Below are 26,800 nucleotides of genomic sequence, written 5' to 3'. Positions count from 1 at the left end.
CGGACTGGCAAAAAGAAGCCTCCAATGTATTGTGCTCCTGGTCATCCAATGTGGGTTTGTCCTGGAAGTCAGGCTTTCTAGAGGACCAGAAGGCACTCCAGCCACCATGAAATCATGAGCTTCAGAAGGGTTTGTGGACTGTCTCCTCCCAAAGGTCAACATAAGACTGAGGCTTACTCAAATATGGAAAACTGAGACAGGATGCCATCTATCTGTTTTGTTAATGATGTATGCCCAACACCTTTGAATTCCCAATTGCTATAGCTCCAGAAAAGAAGCTCTGGTAGCATAGTGGTTACAAGTTGGGCTGCTAACCTCAAGGTCAGCAGTTCAAAACTACCAGCTGTTCCACAGAAGAAAGATGAGGCTTTCTGCTTCCAGAAAGATTTACAGCCTCAGAAACCCTAAACAGGGTCACTATGAATTGACTCCACGGCACACTGCCACCACCACCATTGCTCCAGAGTAATCACTAGTCTCAGACCAGTGGACTCATGAAAGTCCATGGGTCACTTACCAGCTCTTCATCCTTGAGAGAGGTACGTGTAGCCATTGCAGAAGTAATACCTGCCTTTCGAGACTGGACCAAAGACTGCAATAGAAGATCTGATGTCAGTCCTGGCCACAAACCCCAAGGGCAGACAAAGTTCTGAAGGGAAACCTCAGTGACCAAAGCCACTTAACTCTAGCTTACCACACTTTATGTTTCTACTATACTAATAGGGACTGCTTTTGGATAACAGATACCAAGTGTCTCAGGTTAAGATCTAAAACTCAAGTCCCCTAAAGGACTATTCTAACAATTGTTAGAACAATATGTCTCTCAGGGTCTCTTCTCATCCCCAGAGAGTTCCCTTTCCCTCACTATCCTATCCCTCAGAAACTCCTTGTTTATTAAGAAGGTAAATGAAAATGAAAAGTACAGTAGGAAACAGGTCACTTAGAATAGGATAGACACAAAACTGCCAGAGTCACTTTCAGGAACTATCACTGAGAACAGCGATTCTGTGCTATCCTCTTTGCCTCCATTCCCACCATCCCATTCCCACACAATCCCCAGGTGGTTGTAAGGCTAGTAGCCAAATGAGTAGGGCACTTGTTGAGTGAAAGGGGCAATGCAGCCTCAGTCAAAACAAGAAGGGCAGGAGTTAAGCCAGCAAGCTAGGGCTCTTGTAGAGAGGAGTCTACCAAATCTGCCAAGCGTGAACTTTAGTGGCAGGCCCTGGAAAGGGACATGGTTTCCCAGGGACAGCAAAAACTAGACAGAGAAAAGTCACAGCATCAGTCCTAAGGTAGAAGAACAGCTGGGAGGAGTTCAGTCAGTATGGGATGTGGACTTTTAAAGAGAATGGGAAGGAGCTCTGGAGAAACTTACCATAGCCTGCGTAGAGGAAGGCAGAGAAAGGAACAACATGTTGTTAACGCCAACCCCAGAGCATAATAAAAGTCACAGGCAACTGAAAGGTTTGGCTGTACAGTCCAGAGTAAGGAACCAAACCCCAACTGCATCTATCCCTTTAAACTGTCTTCAACCCAGACAACTGGTCAGGGCCTGGAGTCTAGAGCGCCTACTGTAAGGAGAGTTATGTCTTAAAGGGAAAGACAGTAAAAGACAGGGAAAAGGAAACAAGAAATGAACAGGATTCAGCTATTTTATTAATTAAGCCAGTAAATAAGGAGGAAGGAGAGTTAGGGGGGAAAGCAGGAAGAAAAGAAAAGAGAAATATAAATAAGGAAGTGGGAGATGATCAAGGAACAAAACAAGGTAATAAGAAAATACAAAGTGTATCATTATAAGGAGCTGGTGGGAGAAGAGGAAAAAGAAAAGGAGGAAAAGACATACAAATATAGAAAATAAAGGAGGGAATTAAATGATAAAGCTAAAATGGCTAAAGGTATTTCCATTCAGATAGCTAGGGAGAAAGAAACTAATTGGGGTGGGGGCAAGGAACAGAGAAAAGTAGAGATGAGGGGAAAGGAGTGAATAGAAAACGCAGAATAGAGAGAGAAAAAGAAAATCAGATCTAAAACTAGTAACAAGAAGAAGAGTTCAGGGTCCAGTTTCTAGTCCGAGAGCTCTGGGACTGTGGTAAAGCTGGATAATGCTTAGAACCCACTTAGCTCCCACAAAGTTACAAAAAACTCGAGCTAATCCTGAATCAGGCCTTATAAGTGCGCTACCCAGAATAGGAGCTTCTGATCATTAAAGCCAAGTTGACTTTAACTGAATTCCACATATTTTTATCATTACCTCACAATGTCAGGCACTGGGTTAAGGACTAGGAATCAGAGCCAGTTTATAAAGTGTACATTTTAGGGAGGAGACTTTGACTTGACTCCAAAAAAGTGCCATGTCCATCCCAATCCAAGCTCAGTGCTCTAGGTCAGGGGGACTAGAGGCAGTTTCTAAGTAATCAGAGGAGATTCTAGCGATACCTAGAGAAACCAGATACCTATAGGAGCCCAGTTTTGAGGATCCAAACCCAGTAGGAGGCTGGGCCAATGAAGAACTAGGGGATCTAACTATGAAGGAAGATTAACAACATCTTAACTGAAGTCACCATTGTCGCAGTAAGGCAAACAAGTCACTAAATGGACCACTTCTAATACTGACAGCTTGCCAAAGTCCAATGGGGAATTCCCTAAGATTACTTACTGACTCGGTCTGGACAATTCTCACTCACCAGATCGCTGACAAGTGGCAATGGCTTCTTTCTACGTAGATCAGGCATGCTGTCAATGCCATAGAGACCGCCAGCTGGCCTGAGGAGAGAAGAAAATATGTTAGTACCTTCACTCCTGCCTTGAGTGACTGCTAAGTTCAGTGTTCTATTCTCCTTGATCCCTCCCTGTCCTTTGAGGAAGATGAACTGACCTCTCCCATATGCCTTTAAGAGGGCTAAGACAGAAAATAACAAAGAAAAACCATGGAGTGATAAACAATGGACTCTGCTTTCAGAGTGCCCTTCAGTTCCATCTTGGTTTTGACGTGAGAGTACTTTTATCTCACAGTGGCAGTCTAAGACATCTGTTTGTTTGAAAGTTCTTGTGCTCCATAAAGGAGTATGCATGATGCAAATAGTTTGCAATCAGCTATTGCAACTACCAATATAAAGGTTCGTACTTCAAACCCAACAAGCTGCTCTACAGGAGAAAGGCCTGGAAACTGCTTCTGTAAAGAATCTAGCTCAGAAAATTCTATCTAATAGTTCTACTCTGGGGTCACACATCGACTCAACAGTGTGGGTTTGGGGTGCTCCATAAAGCAATGTGGGAACTGGTTGTCAAGAGGGCTCCAACCTATGCCCAGGCCAGAAACACTGCTCTTCAAAGATAAGTCTCACCTGGTCTGTGCTAGAACAGAGACCATAAGAGTGGCTCTACAGGAAAAAACCTATTGCCTAAGTGAGGGAAACTGCCAAATAATGACATCCATGAGCAAAGACGTTAGCAGCTCTGTCTATCCAAGCCTCCTGAAGAAAAGGGGTCTCCTGGAGAAGAAGCTCTCATATTCAAGAGGAGGTAGGGTAGATGGAATAGGAGACTTGTAAAAGATCATTCAGTAAGGAAGTAGCAGTGGGTCTTTGAGAAGCTGGTCCAACCCAAGGACACATCAACAAGGACCATAAAAAATTATAGCTGGAGCAACTGGATTGAAAAAACCTGTAGTGTAGTGGTTACAAGTCGGGCTGCTAACCTCAAGGTCAGTAGTTTGAAACTACCAGCTATTCCAGAGGAGAAAGATGAGGCTTTCTGCTCCCGTAAAGCTTTACAGCCTCGGAAGCCCCATACAGGGTTACTATGAGTGGGAACAGACTCTGCAGCACACCAACAACAACAACAACCACCTGAATTCTAGAACCAATTCTTCTACAGATTCACTGCATATCCCCTGCCAAAACCCCATCCTCTCTTCAGGCCTTGGTGCCATTTCTTTTTGAAAAAATAAAAAGGAATGGACTACAAAATCTCTGTGACATTTTGAGTACTAACAGTTCAGGGCTTTGAATAAGTTCAGCCAGTTCAGTCATGGCTGACAAAATAACACTGGAAACAGACACAATTTTTTTTAATGTGGGTGAACTGGGATGATAAAAATTACAGGTTGAAGTCCTGGTATAAACTGAATATCCCTCTTAAAAAATAAGAGCGTGAGCATGCCAAATATCTTGCTCAGTTGAGTAGAAAACAACAGTGCCCACCTCAAAAACAGTGGCCACTTCATTTAGAATGTGTGTTAGAATGTGTGTCACTTCACAGTCCTGCAAATAATCCATCAGGCTCCTGAATATGTGGCCTGTGTGCCATCAGGCTACTATGCCTCTTCCAAGCCTCCCATTCCTGTAATCTTTTTTGTTGTTGTTGTTTTGTTTGTTTTTTGTCAATTGTTACTGTTGTGTTCATTGTCAAGTGTCACTGAGTCACTTCCAACTTACAGAGACCCTGTACAGGGTTTCCGAGGAGTGGCTGGTGAGTTTGAACCACTGACCTTGTAATCCAGTGCTTATCCTTCTGCACCACACCAGGACTCCTTTTTGCCAACTGCAACTGTTTATTAGAAATCCACTTAAAACAAAATAATTTTTATTATTATTGATTGCATTCCCCACAATGTGTTAGCAGGCTCCTCATTTCCACCTTGGGTTCCCTATTTCCTTTCATCTAGATTTTCTACGCCTTGCCTTTTCTTCTTTGCTTTTGTGTTGAACTGTAATATTTGTCCATTCTGATTAGTGTCACTGATCATCCAAATTTTGGGTTTGTTCTGGTTTGGCTCCATCTACCATGACTAAACCAGTTCACAGCCCTGTAGCAGTTTGAGCCTCAATGAAAGGAACTCATGTACTTGGATGCAATAAAAGTGATGAGGTGGGGAGGGTGAGGTGGTTGGGTTGTGCACCACATGTTCTAAAAAGAGAAATGTCCCAGAAGAATAAGCAAGTACAGCCAATCATCAAGGCAGAAAATGAAGCTACAAATTGGGCTAAGATCAGGAGTTGGAGACCCAACATGTTAACATGTCTAACAGACTAGCTCCCGGAGCATGGGCAGTGGCTTCATTATCAATGAGACTCCTAGGCCTAGGAAGGTTCTGTACTTGTGAAAACTTCCTAGAACTAAGCTGAAAGAAAGGAAGGAAGACAACAAAGAAACATTTAGAAAACCACCACTTGGAACATATACAAGGTATTTTAAAACATCTTGGATACGTTCTACTTGCATGCACATATTTTAGAATTATTAGAAGAAAGAAGCTAAAGGTCACTGAAGCAGCAACTGGTATCAAAAGTTTGTAGCTATTTCCCAAAAATACAGTATGCATCACATAAGCCAAGAAATTTTGTTTTGTTTTTTAACAAAACTGAGCTCTCCTTCCAAAAAAGAGGTGGTTAACTCTCAATTGAAAACAAGGACAAGGAAAAGGAGCATGTGAAAATGTAGGTGATAGTATGGTCTTTCTTCACTTACCTCAAGTGAAGGAGGCAGTCAATGAGAACTCTGGCACCAAAGGTCTTTGTAGAGCAAGGGGAGAAGGAAGGGCCTGAGAACTAATGGGTAGTGTAGGGAAGGCAGGGTGGGAGGGAGGTGGGGAAAACACTTAAATCCTTTTGGCTCTTGAGAGCAGGCAGTTAGTTACCGGCAACTGAACAACTTAAAATGACTCTCTGTGTAATCACATGGGTCTGAAACCCCCAGACAAGAAGCACAGACAGAACATACAGAACTCAAAAGGGAGGCTGTTTATGTCTGGATTAAGGTGGAATAAGTAGGTGAGTCAAAACAACTGAAGCTGGCCTGAGCCCAGAGTAATTTAATGGGCCACCCATCAACCATGGAATGGAAAGAGGAAGTTTCCAAATACAGATGTTTTTCTAGTTTTGTCATTCTTCTACATAATGGGCATAGAACCACCAGATAGATCTGAAATTTTAGAAGCAAGAATGGGGGAGCCTCAGAGACCCCTCTCCTGCCCCAAGGAAACCACTCTGTAAAGCACCCTCTTTGCCTCCGGGGAATCAATCTGCAGGATTCTTTCTTCTGTCCCAGAGAACCAACCAGCCTATAAAGGAACCTCTTCTTTCCCCAGGATCTAGCTGAGAGAACTGTGTCCCAGTGTAAAGCTAAAAGTAGCAAGAGAGGCAGTATGAAATCCACAGAAAGTTTGCAGAAAATCACTTACCCTTCAGGGATCCACTGGGGCAGAGAGGGGTCACCATCATCTGGAATCTTTTAAAATAAATAGAAAAAAAAGTTAGGCCATGGGAGAAATGAGTGGCTGCCAATAGCTGGGCAGTGAGCAGTAAAGTAGGAAATCCAGAGCAGTCTAAGTGGCACAGCTTGAATGTCTAAGCCAATGTCCTGATCAGCCAGTGCAACAAGAAGGCTGCTGAAATGAGTGGTACTTCATCTCTCTCCTCCCAGGGAACAGAAAGGATGTAAGTAAGGCCCAGCTCACTGAGATTCCAAGTCTACGGTCCACTGGGAGTGTGCTCATTGCCAAAACTCATATCCCCTCATACAACTCACTGGTATACACAGCAATCAGCTATGCCCAAGATAAGAGTCCACTTATGTATCCAGGCCTCAGAAAAGCAAAAGAACAACTTCATAGAGTCATGTCTTCTTGCCACATTCTTAAGACCATTGGCTACCTGGAGTCAGGCCTGGCTTTCTGGATTCCCATTTCATCTTATGATTTGACTTAGCTTGGGTTAAACTCTTGATTTACTAACACTGAGCACACAGGCACATAGGATTTGCACATCTTAGTTATCTGATAAACTCTATATAACTGGATAACCCAGGGCAGATTAAATACTTGGGTTATCATCCTGGTAGATTTTATGAGAATTTACAAAGAAGTTGAAAACGGAGGCACTAAATAATTTAAGTAAGGAATAGGGAAAAAACAAAACAAAACCCATGTTTAAAGATTTCCATACACTTAAAAACAACAACAAAGCAATGTGCCAGGGCTCTCTGGAGAACAGTGGTGTATGGTGTTGTAGTGCCAGCAGGTTGGGGGCTTCTTGCCCTGGTAGTTTTCCTCCACCCCACCCCAACAACTTCTCTGCATCCTGCAACTTGGGCTCTAATTTATCACCCTGGAGCAAAGAAACTGTAGGCTAAAGGAGGCAAAGTAAGCTGCTTAGCTTTGGACACAATGGGTGATGTTTAGGGGAGAGGTAAGGTGAAGAAATTACAGATATAACGAGGCAGAATAGAATAGAGACAGACAAAACAAGACTAATAGGTGAAGAAGGTGAGCAAGAATTACCTGGGTCAGCAGAAGGCTCCAGATGAACTCTGGATTTAAGATCCTTCTTGGTAAGACCCTTCTCAAGTTACCTTCTGCCCACAGCCCTTCCTGCCCCACTCTACTTCATCTGCCTGCTGCCCTGCTTCTGTGAGAAGGATGACAGTAGTAAAGGGAAGGCGAGGCAGCCGTAAGTGGACACATGGGTACAGTAGAAGAAACAACAGTAGGTGAGAAGTAACAGAAAGCCTCTAAGTCCTCTAAAGCTGTTTGTGAGGGGTGCTCATCTCTATATTCCTAGAGCCTACTAATTATGAAGAAAACAGCAACTGGACTGAGAAGATTCTTAATTCCTACTCAGAAAATAAATGCATGCCAGAAATCACTGGGCTTAAGAAAATAAAGTCACAAAGAGTCTTTGGGAACCAGGGCTCACAGGTTCAGATCATGAGCAGTTAATATGCTTGGGAGAGGACACCATGTCTGCAGGAGTCTGTACACACAAGGCACTGAAGGATCATTGGGGGAGTGGAAGGAGATCTAAACAAAGTGTCTATAGGAGGTAGGTGCATAGATACTACCTGTAACCATAAAGAAACACAAGGTGAGCATGAATTCTGCACTTATGGCTACAGACCATGGAACAGCCCCATACTAGGAGGATTCATAGTGTCCACTAGAGCTCCTAATCACAGGCTAAGCAAGCCCTCACTGTCTTCAAGAACCAGTGCTTGCAGGCACAGAGAATTAGTATACTCTGCATTCACATGCATGGAAGGAACCACACAACTGGTCAACAGAGCTTGTGCTAAGAGAGGCCAGGAAGCCTGCTCACAGCAGAAAATACATTTACAATTAGGGCCCCTGGCAAGAGATAAATTGCCTGCAGCAGCTCCTGCCCTCAAATAGAGTGTGCATGCAAGCTGGGCTCAGCAAGGGTTTATAGCAAGCCAGTCTGCAGCTACAGGTAGAAATAGACACACACTGAGCAAAATAGGGTGAGAAAAGGCAGTCAAACCAAGTGTAAGCACACACATGCTACACTGAATGCACACCCATGCCGGCACACACATCCTCACACTGTGTTCCAGGATGTCTGCAAGACTACACACAAACATGAAGCATGCAAACAAACTTCTTTGGGGGAAACAGGTTGTCAGAATGAACCGCAGCTCAGAAGCACAGACCATGCGCATACACACACCCCGTGCTCAGGAGGTAGGGGTGAAGAATTAACAACATAAAAGGCCCAAAGAGCCTGAGACACAACCTGAAAGGCTCCTCGCTTTCCTTCTGCAAGGAGAGAAAGAGCAGAAAAAGAAGGTAGAGAGGTTATTAGATTCAGTCCTAAAGCAAGGAACCTAAAGAAAACGCCAGCCAAATCCCATGGAGAGGGAGAGGTGCTCTAAACAACCGGGTCATTCGCAGAGTTTGGCTGACTGTCTCCCAGAATCCTTACCACCTGTATTTGCTTGTCCCTGGTATGGAACATCCATATTCAAACCAAAGGACAAAATCTACTTGGGGATTCCCATTACCCTTTACCCCTTTCAGAAATGCCTTGCATTCAGGACCAGGGCCACCAGAGCCACATGACCAGTATTGCTACCAAGGGCTACTCCAACAAGCTTTCCAAACAGGCTGAGCACAGAGGGTGCTCCTTCCTCAAAGGCCACAAGAGTTCACCTGGATCTGGAAGAAGTCCTCAAAACCACTTGGCTCTGAGTGCCCAGCAAGTCCTAGCCTGTTTTATTTTTCCCAGAGCTTAGGTAGGGCCAAGACCTGGATGTTGAAGGGCCGCAGACCCTGGACCACTGTCCTAATGAAAGTCACCATAACCTGCATAAAACATGAACTGCAATCTCAGGTCTGATCTATCAAATCCAGGACCATGCCTCAAAGGAAATGGTCAATTCCAGAGGGACCCAAGCAAGCCACAGTGGGAGAAGAATAAAGTCCAGAGATTTTTCCTTTTTTATTTGTCAGAGACTACGTTGCCTTCTAAACCACCTGTGGATAGGGCTACCAGGTTTCCCCTCGAAGGAAATTCCACCTACTTGGGCCATCAGCTCCCTTCTACTTTCTTTTCCTTAAAGACACAGATACCTTGTCACAAACAGAAGGAAGAATCCAAGAAATTCATTCATAAGTTCCCAATTTTTCAAACGATTTCTGACGCTAGGCCTGTCGTGACAGAAGAATGAACTCTGGATAGGAATCCTCCACAATAATACAGCTACAGGAAGGTGGGTGAGATGAAAAAGGCATTTTCCGGAATGGAGACATATCTTGTCTATATCCACTCCCTGCCTCCCCCAGAACACTCAGTTCCCTCTAAAGAAGGAAATTAGGCAAGGCACACTTTAACTGACCCTCAGATTCAAATTAGACATGTTTCTTTCCTCCTCCACTATCTTAAATACATTCTACATACAATGTCAAAGTTACTCGGATGGCATCCTTCTGTTCTCTAAACCTCCGCACAATGCCTAAAGAATAAATACCAATCTGTTGACAAGGTCCTCCATGATCTGGCCCCAATCCCAAAATTCTCCTTCCTACAATTTAACTGCCCACAATAGCCTTATTTCCCAAAGAGGCCATATATTTACTCATTCTGTGACACAGCAGCTCACACCTGCTTTCCACAGGATAAAATCCAACTCATTCTCCAAAACACAGGTCTGGGAAGCCTTCCAAGATTCCCACCCGAGAAAGAGTTAATCAAGCCCTCCTAGTGCACCAAGTTCCTGGATGGTGCACACAATTAATGTGCATAACTACTAACTGAAAGGTTGGACGTTCAAGTCTGTCCAGAGACACTACGAAAGAAAGACCTGAATATCTACTTCTGAAAAATTCATCCATTGAAAACCTGTGGAACACGGTTCTCCTCTGACACACGAAGTCACTACCATGAGTCAGAACTGACTCAGTGACAACTGGAAAGAAAACGTACCTGAATTCTGTTTACCCTCTATACTGGCACTTAATCCATCATGGCTTGACGAACTCTACCATTGCACACATGAGAACCACAGCAAATAGATGTAGATTTTTCATCTCAACTGGACCCTCAGTATTATTTGCCAAGGCTTTCACACTATGTAATTTCACTAGTCAACTTTCTTCCACTTTTCAAAGTGGTGATTATAACTAAGCTACAGATTTCTACTTTACTCAAGCACATACCAACTGCTTACTGTATATCACCTGTATAGCTCATATTGTTGTGTGTGATTCTGTATAGGGTTTCTGAGTGGTTGGTGGATTTGAATTGCCACCAACCTTGTGGCTAGCACTCTAGTGCTTATCCTACATGGCGCCAACAGGGATCGGATATCGTATGATTTATTCAAATTTAACAAATCCAAACTCTAAACTTAGTCCTCCAAATGTCTCCTTCCTGTTTTTCATACCTAAGACCCCAGCCAGACATCAGATTCCTCCCTCTCTTAATCCCATCCCACCCAGTCAATCACCATGCCCTATATAATCTGTGTAATACCCTGACATATTTGGCATCCATTTCTGTCTCTCCATTTCAAACTGCCTCTGCCTTAGTCCAGGCCTTCATCAATAGAACTATGATATCAAGACTCCAAATTGATTCCTCTGCCACTAGACTTGTTCATCTACAATCCATCCTCCACATTTTCTATTTTGCAATTGATCATTTTTCATTGCTTAATCTCATTAACGCAGGAGAAAGATGAGGCTTTCTACTCCCGTAAAGATTTACACCCTCGGAAACCCTGTACAGGGTCGCTATGGATCGGAACCGACTCGACGGCACTTAACAACAACAACAACAAATCTCATTAACGGTTCCCATTACCTTTGTGATGAAATTCAAATGCACATTAAAGTGCTTCAACATTTATACTGTCCCTATCTTTTGATTATCCTTTCCTTTTACTACTTTTCATGTGTCCTGAATTCAAGTCTTACTGACTATTCCCTATCACATTGGAGATTTGTGTCTTGTCTCTACCTCTCTTATCTACCTGGGCAGACTCAAATCTTTTTCTTTTTCTTTTTTCAATTAAGTGTCTTTCTACCTTGTATCCATGGTACTTATCCTTCTATGTGCACACTTTCTATGACATGTTTATTGTGTTCCATTACAATAAATCCACAGTCATCAAGTCAATTCCAAGTCATAGTGACCCAGTAAGAAAAAGTAGAACTGCCCCATAGAATTTCCAAGGCTGCAAATCTTTATGAAAGCAGACTGCCTCATTAATCTTCTATAGAGCTCCTGGGGGATTCAAAACCTCGACTTGCAGTATTGAAGGATTCTACGGGCAAAATGCTGTATAATGAAGAAAGCACCAAAAGAAGATGAAAGGAATACACAGAAACACTGTAACAAAAAGAAATAGTCAATGTTCAACCATTTCAAGAGGTAGCATATGATCAAGAGCCAATGATTCTGACGAAAGAAGTCCAAGGCCCACTACTGGCAAAGAATAAAACACCGGGAATTGATGGAATACAAATTGAAATGTTTCAACAAACTGATGCAGCACTGGAGGCACTCACTCATCTATGCCAACAAACTTGGAAGACAACTACCTGACCAACTGACTGGAAGAGATCTGTATTTGTGCACATTCCAAAGAGAGGTAACCAAATGGAATGCGGAAATCATTGGACAATATCATTGATATTGCACGTGAGTAAAGTTTTACTCAAGGTAATAAAGAAATGGCTGCAACTATACATTGACAGACAACTTCCAGAGGTTCAGCCAGTTTCAGAAGAAGACATGGAACGAGGGATATCATTACTGACATCAGATAGCTCTTGGCTGAAAGCAGAGAATAACAGAAAGGTATCTACTTGTGCTTTATTGACTATGCAAAGGCTTTCGAGTGTATGGATCATGACAAGCTATGCACAACATTGCGAAGTATGAGTATTCCAGAACACTTAATTGTGCGCATGAGGAACCTGTATACAGACCCAGAGGCAGTTGTTTGAACAGAACAAGGGAACATCAAATGGTTTAAAATTAGGAAAAATGTGCACCATGGTTGTATTCTTTCACCATACTTATTCTACCTCTATGCTGAGCAAACAATCTGAGAAGCTGGATTATCTAAAGAAAAACATGGTATCAGGATGGAGGAAGGCTCATGAACAACCTGCACTGTGCAGATGATACAACCTTGTTTGCTGAAAGCCAAGAGGACCTAAAATACTTATTGATGAAGATCAAAGACCACATCCTTAGATATGGATTATACCTCAATATAAAGTAAATAAAAATCCTCACCACTGGACCAATTAAAAACATCAAGATAAATAGAGAAAAGATTGAAGTTGTCAGTGACTTCATTTTGCTTGGATCAACCATCAACACTCATGGAAGCAGCAGTCAAGAAATCAAATGATGTATTGCATTAGACAAATCTGCAGCACAAGACCTTTTTAAAGTGTTGAAGAGCAAAGATGTCAGTTTGAGGACTAAGGTATGCCTAATGCAAGCCATGATATTTTCAATAACCTCATATGCATGCAAAAGTTGGATAGTGACTAAGAAAGACCGTAAAAGAATTGATGCATTTGAGTTATAATGTTAGAGAAGAATACTGAAAGTACTATGGACTGCCAAAAGAGCAAATAGATCTGTTGGAAGAAGTGCAGCCAGAATGCTCCTTGGAAGCCAGGTGGCCAGATTTCATCTCTCACATTTCAGACATATTGTCAGAAGGACCAATCACTGGAGAAGAATATGATGTTTGGTAAAGTGGAGGGTCAGGGAAAAAAAGGAAGGCCCCCAATGAGATGGACTGGTATACTGGCAGCATCAATGGAATCAAATGTAGCAACAATTGTGAGGTTGGCCCAGCATCAGGCAGTGTTTCGTTCTGTTGTGCATAGGGTCGCTATGAGTCGGTGCTGACTTGATGGCACCTAACAACAACAACAAAAACAACTTTTGTTGATTTAACTGAAGATCAGAGAGATTAAGATAGTTGCCTAAAGTCCCAACATGTGACAAAGGCAAAATTTAGAACAGGAATCCTGGTTCCAGGGTCTGCTTCTCAAAAGAAATGAATATGTACTATGTCAGATATGAGAGAGGTTGTGCTGAAAAGAATTTGGGTAAGGGAAAACCTAAGTACCCCATGAAAATGGTGTTGCAGTTGCTGTTAAAATTTAATAAAAGGTTTTCAGGGGAGACCGACTGACAAGGTGACATTTCAGCAGAGACTTAAAGGAAATGAGTGAGGAAACCAGAGTTCTAGGAGAAAGCATTCTAGGTAAAGTATACAGTAAGTGTAAAGTCAAGGTGAGGGCATAATTGGTGTGGAGGAACCGCAAGTTGCAAAAGAATGTCAGTTCAAATAGGGCTTTATAGTCACTTTGACTTTCATTCTGAATAAGAGAGAAAAACACTGGAAAGCTTAGTGCAGAAAAGTGGTATGATCTGACTCATGTTTCATAAGGGTTGGTGGCTGTGGGGAGAAGAGGCTTATAAAGGGACAAAGGTAGAAGCTGGAAGACCAGTTAGGAGACACTGCAATAATCCAAACAGGAGAAAATGATGCCTTTTAAAAGGTAGTAATGTAGGTGGAGATAACTGCTAAGATTCAGGATAGTTTTTAAAAGACCCGGCAGCAGAATTTACTAATGGTTTGATTGGATGTGAGTTGTGAGAGATAAAAAAGAGTCAAGAATGAATATGATTTGGAACTGATCAGCTACAAGAGTTGCCATTTACTGGTTTAAAAAAAAGTATGTTTAAGACAAGCTTGTCAGGGACTTAAGGAAGAGGATCAGGAGTTGGGTTTGGATGTGTTAAACTGAGATGCCTACTTACATTCAAGTGGAAATGGCAAAGGGGTCTGGGCTGGAGCTATAAATCTAGGACTGTTCATGAAACTCATGAGATTGGGAACAATCACCTAGTAAGTAAATACAAGTAAGAAGTCAGGAATGAATCTTAGAATGCTATAATGAGGTAGGGGGAATGAGGATGGTCCAACAAAGATATCTGAGAAAAGGTATGGCAAATAATGTCAGGAGAGAACCTAGACAGAGAAGTATTCTAGAAATCAAGTGAAGAAAATATTCTAAAAGAAGGAACTGAGGCATAACCATAGATAGATGGAATTGAATTAAGAGTCCAGAAAAACCCTTACATTTATGGTCAGTTTATTTTTGACAAGGGTGCCAAGACAATTCAATGGGGAAACAAAAAGAGGGCAAATTTAAAAGCACTGTTACAAAATATTTTATTAAATGAAAATATTTGAACTGTGAAGCTTTGTTTCTCAACTTCTCCTCCATTTAGGTCTATACACTTCTGAAAGTGGTATTTCTATCTCTCTCTTTACTGAAGAACTAAGCGCTCTTTACCACATCAGAACAGCAGTTTTGGTACCCTAGAGGAACTCAATTTGTATTCCTTCTACATGTTCTTTGAACTTGGGGAACAAAAGGAAGTTGAAGGAGCGAGATCAGAGCTACAGAGTGGACGGGGTAAGGTTTCCCAAGAAAACTCTCATAGGACAGTCCCTGCTGCCCTCTAAGAATGAGCAGGTGCACTGTCATGATGGGAAAAAAAAATTCCTAGGTGCAACTTTCCTGGAGTTTTTCACTCATGTAGTTCTCAATTTTCTTAAAACTTCTTTAAAATAAGCCCCTATGATTGTCTAGTGTCCTTCAAGAAAATCTATAAAGATTCTTCCTTTGGAATCCCTAAAAGAGTCACCATAATCTTCTAAGCTGACCTCTTTGCCTTGACTTTAACTGATCTAGCAAATCAGTTTGGAAGCTGATTTGGACTTCTTTTTTTTTTTTTTTTTGGAAGACATCCTAATGAGACTAAGACAAGTGGGTTATTGAGAGAACTTGTCTGCAGCCAACTACTGGTCACAGTGACATGTTTAAATATACTTTGTCATGTAAAAGAAGTTATGTGACAAAAAGGGAAGTAGTTAATCTTACATTTTAGGAACAGAGGACCCCAAGACCATCATGAGAGAAGAGCATGAGTGGAACGTGGGATCCTAATCAGAGAAGCAGCAACACCAGACACAGATGCAGAGGTAATGGCGTGGAGAGATAGAGTATCTGAGGACTCTACACTCTTAGAAAGAGAAAAGCTGTGTGCTGATGAGCAGGAGGCTGGTTTGCAAAATGTGCCTTTTTATTATTTAAAGATTATGTATTCCTGCATGTTTTTGTATACATAAGGGAAAAAAATTGCTCATATCAAAACAATAAATGCTATTGTAAGGGGAAATGGTGCAGTTTCCAAATTTTATTGTGTGTGGGTGCTGTGCTTGAGGATATTCATAACAAGTGTTGATAGAGCAATGTTCTGTTATGTTATTAAAACAATAAACATATCTCCTTCCAGAAAAAAAAAAAAAAAAAGGTAATAGCAGTAAATACTGTTAGCTGATGGTGCATGGAGGGTATTGTAATCGGTGCAATGATTTGTTGAATGTAAAACTGATGATCTGCCTTGTGGGCCTTCTCTCAATTCAAAATAAAAACTGTTTCTAAAAAAACAACAAAAAACATGCTTTGTCTGAATTTGTCTGAAGTAAATCTGTGCGTGTCAGAACTAGAGCCCTGGTATCAATAATTTTTTACTTACCCTTGTAGTCTTTTCCACAAAGAGTGCAGGGACAACTGGGTAATCAATAACAATGTAGCTGAACCCCTATCTCACTAAGCAAAAAACAAAAAGTCCCAAACCCATCGTCATCAAGTTGATTCTGGTTCATCGCAACCCTATAGGGCAGAGCTGAATTGCCCCACTGGGTTTGTTTTCAAGATTGTAAATTTGTATGAAAGCAGACAATATGTTTCTCCCATAGAGCTGCTGGCAGGTTCAAACTGCTGGTTACCAGCCACATGCTTCACCATATACAAAATTACCTACCTCACACCATATACAAAATTAATGCAAAATGAATCATAGATCTAAGCGGAAAGTAAAAATTAGAAAACTCTCATAAGAAAATAAAACGTCCAGACACTGGATTAGGCAATAGTTCGTCAGATATGACATCAAAAGTACAAGTGGCATAAAACAGACAAACTGAACTTGGTCAAAATAAAAATTTGTTGTGTATCAAAGGACACCACGCAGTTAGGTGCTGTCAAGTCAGTTCCCAATCATAGCTATGACCTTATGCACAATGGAAGGAAACACTGCCAGGTCTTGAGCCATCCACAAAATTGTTGCCATGCCTGAAGCTCATTGCTGCTGCCATTGGGCCAATCCATCTCATTGAGGGGTTTCCCACTTTTTGCTGACTGTCCACTTTTCCAAGCATGATGTCTTTTCTAGGGACTGGTCCCTCCTGATAACATGTTCAAAGCATAAGAGACGAAGTCTTACCATCCTTGCTTGTACAAAACACTCTGGTTGTACTTCTGCCAAGATAGGTTTGTTTATTCTGGCAGTCCATGGTACTTTCAATATTCTTCCCCAACACCATAATTCAAATATATTGATTCTTTTACAGTCTAGCTTACTCACTGCCCCACTTTCACATGCACGTGTTACTATTGTTGTTGTGGAGGCGACTGAAAATACCATGGCTTGAGTCAGGTGTACCTTAGACCTCAAAGTGACACCTTTGCTCTTTAACACTTAAAAGAGGTCTTTTGCAACAGGTCTGTCTAATGTACTTTATCCTCTGATTTCTTGACTACAGCTTCCATGAGAATTACTTGTGGATCCAAGCAAAATAAAAGCTTTGACAACTTCAATCTTTTCTCTGTTTATCATGATGTTATTTACTGATCCAGTTGTGAGGATTTTTGTTTTCTTTACATTGAGGTGCAATCCATCTTCATCAATAAGTATTTCGAGTAAGAATACCATAAAAACAGTAAAATGATAACCCCAAAGAACAGAAAATACTTACAAATCATGTGTCTTCTATGGGACTTGTATCGAGAATTTACATAGAACTCTTACAATTAAATAATTTCTTAAAAGACAAGGATCTTTAGACACAGAGAGGGAGGGGAACTGTGTGCTGATGACCGGGGGGCATGCTTGTAGTGTATACCCTTTGGATGGTTGATGATGCATGGAGGGGATTGTAATCATAGCAGTGAAATGATATACTATAGGATAAATGTAAAACTAATGTTCTCCCATGTAATCTATCACATAAGTCACAACAAAACATTAAAAAAAAAAAAAAAAGACAAAGGATCTGGAATACTCATTTCTCAAAAAAAAAAAAAAATGTAACAGTAGTCATTAAGCACATGAAAAGATGCTCAATGTCATTAGTCATTAGGGAAATGCAAATTAAAAGAAAAATCAGATATCACTTCACATAGGTAGACTATAAAAAAAAAAGATATTATTAAGAAGCTGGTGAAGATGTAGAGATATTGGACCCCTCATACATAGTTGGTGGGCATGTAAAATGGTGCCACTACTTTTGAAAGCAGTCTGGCAGTTTCTCAAAATATTAAAAGTAACTACCATGTAACTCAGGCATCCTGGTATGACACTGTGGGTTAACGCACTGAACTGCAAAGTCGGTTTAAACTGCAAGGTTGGCGGTTCAAGCTCACCAGCTGCTACTTGGAAATCGTATACATGGTCACTATGGGTTGGAACCGATTCAAAGGCAGTTAACAACAACAACAACATATGACTCAGCAATATTACTCATAGGTATAAAGCCAAGAAAACTGAAAAATTATGTGCATACAAAAATTCGTACACAAATGTACATAGAGGCCTTATTTATAATAATGAAAAGGTAGAAATAACCAAAATGCCCATTAACTGGTAAACAGATAAACTGCAGAATATCCAAACAGTAAAATATTACTTGGCCACAAGAAGAAATAACATGGATGACCCTAGAAAATACTATGCTAAATGAAAAAAAGTCAGTGATATACATGATTCCACTCATACAAAATGTCCAAAATAGACAAATCCATAGAGACAGATTAGGGGTTGCCAAGGGCTTGAAGGAAGAAAGATTTGTGAGTCACTGTTAATGAATACGGGGCTTCTTTTTGGGGTGATATAAATGTTCTGTGATTAGACAATGGTGATGGGTTCATAGTTTCATAAAACACTAAGAACATTATATACATCTTAAGGGTTCTTAAGGGTGAATTTTATGGTATGTGAATTATAACGCAATAAAGCTATAATACTTTTTAAAGACATGATCAATTGTGTCAAGATGCTGATTAAGAGAAGAACTGAAAATGGATCATTAGATTTGGCAATATGATGGTCACCTTATGTCTTTGGCCAAAGCTAGTTTGGTAGAGTGATAGGATTGTAAGAACTGAATTTTAGACAGTATAAGAGTACTTAAATATATATATATATATATATATATGGATAATAGCAAGGAAGGGAGTGATTAACTTTCCAGTCTAGGAATGGAGGTCCCTAGGACCATTAATGGAGAAGAGCGGAACGCAGGACCCTACCCAGAGAAGCAGTGACGCCAGAGATGGAGGCAGAGATGATGACGTGGAGAGATGGAGCAGCTGGGGACTTTAGATCCAGAGAGGGAGAGCAGAACGACTGTGTGCTGAAGACTGGGGGGGAGGGGTGTGGGGGAAAGGCTTGCAGGGTATATCCATTGGTTGGTTGATGATGCATGGAGGGAACTGTAACCGTGGCAATGAAACGATATACAAAAGAATGAATGTAAAACTAATGTTCTCCCATGTATGTAAACTATCACATAACTCACAATAAAACATTAAAATATATATATATGGATAAAAGAAAAATTCAAATTAAAGGATAAATTATAACTAGTAAACTAAGGCCTTAAAGGTTAGAAGAAGAACAGTCAGAGTTATACTGAATCTGTTTCCCAGGTGAGGGAAACTACTCTTATTTGGCTCTGTAAAGGTGTGAGTTGGTGAGAGGCGGCAGAAGCCTACATGCTTTCATTGCTCTATTTTACCTGTTCTATGGAAAGAACACTTGTCTGTAAGTTTGTCATACTTCACTGGCTTGCATGCCACTATGATGCTGGAAGCTATTCCACTAGTATTTTAAATACCAGCAGGGTAACCCATCATAGACAGGCTTCAGTGGAGCTTCCAGATTATGATAGACTAGGAAGAAGAGAGGCTGATTACCTCTGAAAGTTTTGCCACTGAAAACCTTATAAACAGAAGCGTAACAGTGACAGCTATAGAGCTGGAAGATGAAAACATGAATAGCAGCAGAACATTGTCAGATATATAGTGCTGGAAAATGAGCCCCTCATATAGGAAGGCAGTAAAGTATGACTGGGAGAGAGCCGTCTCCTCAAAGTAGAGGTGACCATAACATGAATTGAATAAAGCTTTCAGAACCTTCATTTGCTGATGTGTCACAATGCAAAATAGGGAGAAATGACTGCAAACGTACATTAATAATCAGAACATGAAATGTACAAACTATGAATCTAGGAAAACTAGAAGTCATCAAAAAAGAAATGGGACACATAAAGATCAATATCCTAGGCATTAGTGAACTGAAATGGACTGATATTGGCCATTCTGAATCAACCATATGGTTTACTACACCTAGAACAACAAACTGAAGAGGAGTAGTGTCACATTGCGGAAATCATCAGACAATCTCTTTGATATCTCAAGCCAGTAAAGTTTTGCTAAAGGTAATACAGAAATGGCTACAATCATGCATTGACAGAGAACTTCCAGAAGTTCAAGCCGATTCAGAAGAGGCCGTGGAATGGGAGATATCATTGCTGATGTCCGATGGATCTTGGCTGAAAGCAGAGAATATCAGAAAGATGTTTACCTATGCTTTATTGACTACGCAAAGGCTTTCGATTGTGTGGACCATGACAAGCTATGGACAATATTGCGAAGTATGAGTGTTCCAGAGCACTTAATTGTACTCATGAGGAATCTGTACATGGACCAAGAAGCAGTTGTTCGAACAGAGCAGGGAACACTGAATGTTTTAAAATTAAGAAAGGTGTGAGACAAGGTTGTATTCTTTCACCATACTTATTCAACCTGTATGCTGAGCAAATAATACGAAAAGCTGGATTCTATGAAGAAAAACGTGGTATCAGGATTGGAGGAAGACTCATTAACACTTGCGATATGCAGATGATACAACCTTGCTTGCTGAAAGTGAAGAGGACTTAAAACATTTACTGGTGAAGATCAAAGAGCACAGCCTTCGGTATGGATTACATCTCAATGTAAAGAAAACAAAAATCCTCACCACTGGACCAATAAACAACATTCTTATCAACAGAGAAAAGATTGACGTTGTCAAGGACTTCATTCTTCTTGGATCAACTATCAACACTCACAGAAGCAGCAGTCAAGAGGTCAGATGACGTATTGCATTAGGCAAATCTGCAGATTGTAGAAGAATTGATGCCTCTGAATTATGGTGTCGGAGGAGAATACTAAAAGTGCCATGGGCTGCCAAAAGAACCAATAGATCTGTTTTGGAAGAAGTGCAGCCAGAGCTTTCCTTAGAGGCCAAAATGGCCAAACTTCGTCTTTCATACTTTGGACATATTGTCAGGAGGGAACAGTCGCTAGAGAAGGATATCATGCTGGGTAAGATGGAGGGTCAGAGAAAAAGAGGAAGACCTCCAACAAGATGGATTGGCCAGGTAGCAGCATTGATGGACTCAAGTGTGGCAACAGTATGAGTTTGGCCCAGGATCGGACATTGTTTCGTTCTGCTGTGCATGGGGTCGCTATGAGTCGGTTCTGACTTGATGGCACCTAGCAACAATAACAAGTGTCACATTCATCCTCAAAAAGAATATTTCAATATCTATCTTGAAGTACCACGCTGTCTGTGATAAATTACCATACACCTACAAAGAAGACCAGTTAATACCACTATTATTCAAATTTATGTGACAACCACTAAAATCAATGATGAAGAAATTGATGATAGAATTCTTATGCTATCAACTTGTCTGAAATTGATCAAGCATGCAATCAAGATGCATTGATAATTACTGGTGATTAGAATGTGAAGATTGAAAACAAAGAGGAAGGATTGGCAGTAATTGGGAAATATGGCCTTGGTGAACAAAATGATGCTGGAGATCACATGGTAGACTTTTGCAATACCAATGACTTATTCATTGCAAATACCTTATTTAAACAACATCAAAGGAAATTATACCATGGACCTCACCAGGTAGAAAGCACAGAAATCAAACTGACTATATCTGTGGAAAAAGACGGTGGAAAAGTTCCATATCATCATCCAAAACCAGGCCAGGGGCCGACTATGGAAAAAACCATCAGACAGTTGCTCATATGTAAGTTCAGAATGAAGATGAAGAAAATTAAAACAAGTCCACAAGAGCCAAAATATGGCCTTAAATATATCCCATTTGAATTTAGAAACCATTCTAAGAAAATATTTGATTCATTAGACATTAACGACTGAAGATCAGAAGAGTTGTGGAATGGCATCAAGAACATCATACAGGTAGAAAGCAAGGGGTCATTAAAAGACAGGAAAGAAAGAAAAGCCCAAAGTAGATGTCAGAAGAGACTCTGAAACTTGCTCTCCAGCAGAGAAATGTTCTAGCAAATGTAATAAATGAGGAAGTAAGAGCTGAACAGAAAATTTTGAAGGGCAGCTTGAGAAGACTAAGTCAAGTGTTATAATGAAATCTGCAAAGACCTGAAGTTAGAAAACTAAAAGAGAAGAACATGCTCAGCACGTTTCAAGAATTAAAGAAAATTTCAAATCTCGACTTTCAATACTGAAGAATTCTATGGACAAAATGTTGAATGATGCAGAAATCATCAAAAGAAAATGGAAGGAATACACAGTCACTGTAACAAAAAGAAATGGTCAGTATTCAACCATTTCAAGAGGTAGCACATGGTCAAGAACTGATGGTACCGAAGTAAGAAGTAACACTGAAGACATTGGTGAAAACCAGGAATTCAGGAATTGACAAAACACAAATATAAATCTTTCAACAAACTGATGCAACAATAGAGGCACTCTTCTATGCCAAGAAATTTGGAAATCGGCTACCTGGCCAACCCATTGGAAAAGATTCATATTTGTATCTGTTCCAAAGAAAGTGACACAACAAGACACAGCAATCACCAAGCAATAACATTCATATCACATGCTAGTAAAATTTTGCTGATTATAATTTAAAAATGGCTGCAACAGTAAATCGACAGGGAACTGCCAGACATTCAAGCCGAATCCAGAAGAGGATGTGGACCTAGGGATATTATCGCTAATGTCAGGTGGATCTTGGTTGAAAGCAGAGAATACCAAAAAGATGTTTACTTGTGTTTTACTGACTGCACAAAATCTTTCGACTGTGTGGATCATACAAACTATTGACAACATTGCAAAGAATGAGTTATTTTAGAACACTTACTTGTGCTCATGAGGAACCTGTACATAAACTAAGAGACAGTTGTTACAACAGGACATGGGCATACTAAATGGCTTAAAATCAGGAAATGTGTATGCCAGGGTTGTATCTTTAATTATATTGATTCAATATGTATGCTGAGCAAATAATCTGAGAAGCTGGATTATAAGAAGAATGCGGCAACAGGACTAAAGACTCATTAACAACCTACGATATGCAGATGATGCAACCTTGCTTGCTGAAAGTGAAGGAAACTTAAAATACTTACTGGTGAAGATCAAAGACTATAGCCTTTAGTATGGGTTGCACCTCAATATAAAGTAAACAAAAATCCTCACCACTGGACTAATTAATAGAATCATAATAACTGGAGAAAACATTGAAGTTGTCAAAGACTTCATTTTGCTTAGATCCACAATCAACTTTCATGGAAGTAGCAGTCAAGATATCAAACAATATATTACATTAGGCAAATCTGCTACAAAAAAACCTTTTTAAAGTGTTCAAGAGCAAAGATATTGGTTTGAGGACTAAGGTGCACCTGACATGGTATTGTCAACAGTCTCACATTCATGTGAAAGTTAGGCAATGAATAAGGAAGAATTGACGCATTTGAATTAAGTTGTTGAAAAAGAACATTAAAGTACCATGGACTGCCAGAAGAACAAACCAACCCATGTTAGAAGTACAGCTAGAATGCTCCTTAAAAGCCAGGATGGTAACACTTTATCTCTCATATTTAGAATATGTTATCAGTCACTGGAAAAGGACATCATGCTTGGTAAAATAAGATGGTCAGTGAAAAAGAGGTAGACCGCAATGAGATGGACTGGCATAGTGGGAACAGCAATAGGCTCAAATGTAACAATAATTGTGAGGATGGCTCAGGACCAGGCAGTGTTTCATTCGGTTTTGCATGGTGGTACCACGGTGGTGGTGGTGGTGGTTATGTGTCATGGGGTCAGTTCCAACTCATAGAGACCCTATATAGGGTTTTCAAGGGTGCAAATCTTTACAGGAGCAGAAAGCCTCATCTTTCTCCTGAAGAACAGCTGGTAGTTTTGAACTGCTGACCTTGAGGTTTATAAGGTCACTATAAGTCAGAACCAACTCTACAACATCTACTAACAGCAACAACAACAACAACAACAACATGGAATGGTGCTTTAATCAATTATGGGCCCAGAATCAAAAGGATGCGGTCACTGCCCAGTATCCCCTCCATCACCCCCTCAGCAAACTTCAGGCAAGACCAAGTCTTGAGTAGGGCCCAGAATTTCAGCTTACTTCCTTATTGGTGCTTCAGAAAGCCTCCTCAATGATTATCACCATTGACTTCCCATAAGTTCCTGCATTGGCTATCAGGATGTCAACCCAGAAGGCCCAAGTGTCCTTGGTGACCCAACACTCACCAAGGTGTAAGGACTTTGTAAGAAAATACAGCTTTCATGTTGTTTTTGTTAAGTGCCATCAAGTTGGTTCCAACTCAGTGATCCTGAATAGGGTTTCCAGGAGCGGCTTGTGGGTTTGAACCACCAAACTTGTGGTTAGCTATCCAGTGTTAATCCTATAGTACCACACCGGGACTGCTTTCATATGAGGGTTAAAAGGATACTAGCTGTTTCTTCAGTTGCTATATAATAATGGTATCTAATTAACAGGGAGAAGAACAAAGGGCTGCAAGAATCAGAAGAGAGAGAATTTCCTTACAACTGAGGAATTATATATAGAAAGCCTCCTGGAGGTGTTGTTTTGACTGTTTGTCGAAGAATGATTAAGATTTTGCAAGGCTGGCATAATAAGCCCAGCACCTTAGGTTAGAAGGCAGCTTGTATATGTGAATAGACCAAAAACAAAGAGTAGAAGACAAAGCTGTTGAAAACAGTTTCTTTTTTTGTTGATGTCCAGTGGGACAATGGAGATAAACTTGGAAAATTGTGATTCTGAATGCCAAGTAAAGGAATTTATTAGAGTTTTTTGGTTAAGGAATAAAAAAGATCTAGGGATATTTGAAAAGAGAATAATATGGTTTGTTTGTTTGTTTTTATTGTTAATTGAGTGATACTTTACATGGGAGAACATCAGTTTTACACTCATCATTTTAATTGTAATGATTACAATCTTCTCCATGCATCATCATTCAACAGTATTTGCTTCTATTCCATCTGTGGGTATTTTGGGGGGGTTTTCTGGGGGGGAGGAGGGAGGGATATACACAAAAACACTAAGGAATATACAGGAATACATATAATTGTTTAAATAACCAAAAGGCACATTCTGCAAGCCTGCCTCCTGGCTGCCAGCACATACACAGCCTTTTTTGAAAAGAGAAAGTTGTTGTTGAGTGTGGTTGAGTTGGTTCCGACCCATAGCGACCCTGTACAGGGTTTCTGAGGCTGTAAATCTTTACGGGAGCAGAAAGCCTCATCTTTCTCCTGCGGAGCGGCTGGTAGTTTTGAACTGCTGACCTTGCGGTTCGCAGCACGATTCGTAACCACTACGCTATGGTTTTAATTCAATTTTATGATTTGGTATTATACTAATATGGTTCAAACTCTAAAAAGTATAAAAGAGTATACAATGAAAAATATCCTTTCCATTCCTGTATCCCAGACACATAAAAATCTTTCTTCATGGGTAACCATATATATTGGAGTCCTGGTGTGGTGCTAAAGGGTTAATGTGCTGGATTGCAACGTTGGTTTGAACCTCAAGGTCAGCGGTTCAAGCTCATCAGCTGCTCTTCAGAAACCCTACACAGAGTCACTATGGGTCAGAACCAACTTGATGGCACTTAACAACAACAACAACTCTATATTAATTTATGTATCTTTCATGAACTATTTTATACCTATCCAAGCAGACACATATGGTGTACATTTGTGTGTATTTTACCTTCTCTCTTTTATATGAACGATGGCATCTTATGTATACTGGACTATACTTAGCTTTTTCTCATGTTAGTTTATCTTAGGTATCTTTGTATTTCAGCATATAAGGAACTATTTCATTCTCTTTATAGTTACATGGTACAATGTTCCATTGTTTGGATATGCTAATAATTTATTTAACCAGTCTTTCTCAATGAACATTTAGCTCGTTTCCAATCTTTACTATTAAAAATAATACTTCAAAAATAATTTTGAGCATATGTCATTTTCACATGTGAAAATAAGTCTGTAGACTATATTCCCGGAAATGGTGTTGTGGGTTCAAAGGGTATACATATTTGTAATTTTGATAAATTTTCCCAATTGCCTTCCTTAGAGGTTATACCAATTTACATTCCCATCTCACCAGCAATGAAGCCTGTTCCTTCATACCTTTGCCAATACAATATGCTTCATAATTTTAACTTTGTTTTAGGAAGATTAATCCGGCTATATGCGTAAGAGGACAATCCCATTTATATTTAAAACTGAAAGAACATAACATATGGTCTTTGGATAAATTTGCTTTTGATTAGGAAGAGTAATTTTAAAACTACCTATCTCCATACTGCCTATATAAAAGTTGTCTCATTTGTTGTAGTAAAAAACCATTCCATTCTCCAGTTCTTGGGTAAGTAGTCATGAGCTAGAGAAGGAAGGGACTATGACCTGTGGATGGTAGAGTCAGTACTTGGGTAGAGCAGGCACTATAATCACCTTTGGACAGCTCCAAGTCAGAAAGACAGTCTAATCTTAGGAAATAGGCTCAGGTAAGGGAAATTCCCATAGTAGCCTAGGAGGTGAAGAAGTCTCATCTGTTCCTGAAAAAATTGCAATCTTAACTCAGCAAGAAACCCATGGAGAGTATTTTCAAAAGTCATAGAATTCTTTTTCAACTTTTTTAATGCCCATGAGCAAATATGCGTCATTCCCTATTCCTGCCTCCCACCCCTATACCTACGTTAAGCATTTGGAACATCCTAGAAGTCCTGAAACTCTAAACTACATCTGTCCAGATGGTCCTACTTCCTTTGAAAAGAAGTTTTCTATAGCTCCCCCAGCAGACCGGATGCTCCCTAAGGACAAGAACTTTTTTCTTGCTGCTATACAAAAAATTCACTCTAATCTCCCTGGGATTAGCCTGAAGTCAGTACTCATAAAATCCAGACTATTTCAAGTTGTGGATCTTCCCCAACACCTTGTGAAACTTACCACCAAGCTGGGAC

General features: G+C 40.3%; 1 protein-coding gene across 2 annotated transcripts in view; it reads right to left on the bottom strand.

Annotated features, from left to right (window-relative positions):
• The window catches only part of UNC13B (unc-13 homolog B (C. elegans)), a 224,666-nt gene that overhangs the window by 35,315 nt on the left and 162,551 nt on the right, over positions 1–26,800 (bottom strand). For both annotated transcript variants that reach the window (XM_006863075.1, XM_006863074.1), the window contains exons 11-13: positions 6,182–6,228; positions 2,685–2,763; positions 518–592 (exon numbers count right to left, since the gene is read on the bottom strand). In XM_006863075.1, the coding sequence (XP_006863137.1) occupies positions 518–592; positions 2,685–2,763; positions 6,182–6,228 (201 nt within the window). The remainder of the gene's footprint in view (positions 1–517; positions 593–2,684; positions 2,764–6,181; positions 6,229–26,800) is intronic.

Source organism: Chrysochloris asiatica, unplaced genomic scaffold (genome assembly GCF_000296735.1).
Source record: "Chrysochloris asiatica unplaced genomic scaffold, ChrAsi1.0 scaffold00053, whole genome shotgun sequence".
In the NCBI taxonomy this organism is placed as follows: Eukaryota; Metazoa; Chordata; class Mammalia; order Afrosoricida; family Chrysochloridae; genus Chrysochloris; species Chrysochloris asiatica.
This window is presented reverse-complemented; position numbering and strand designations above follow the sequence as displayed.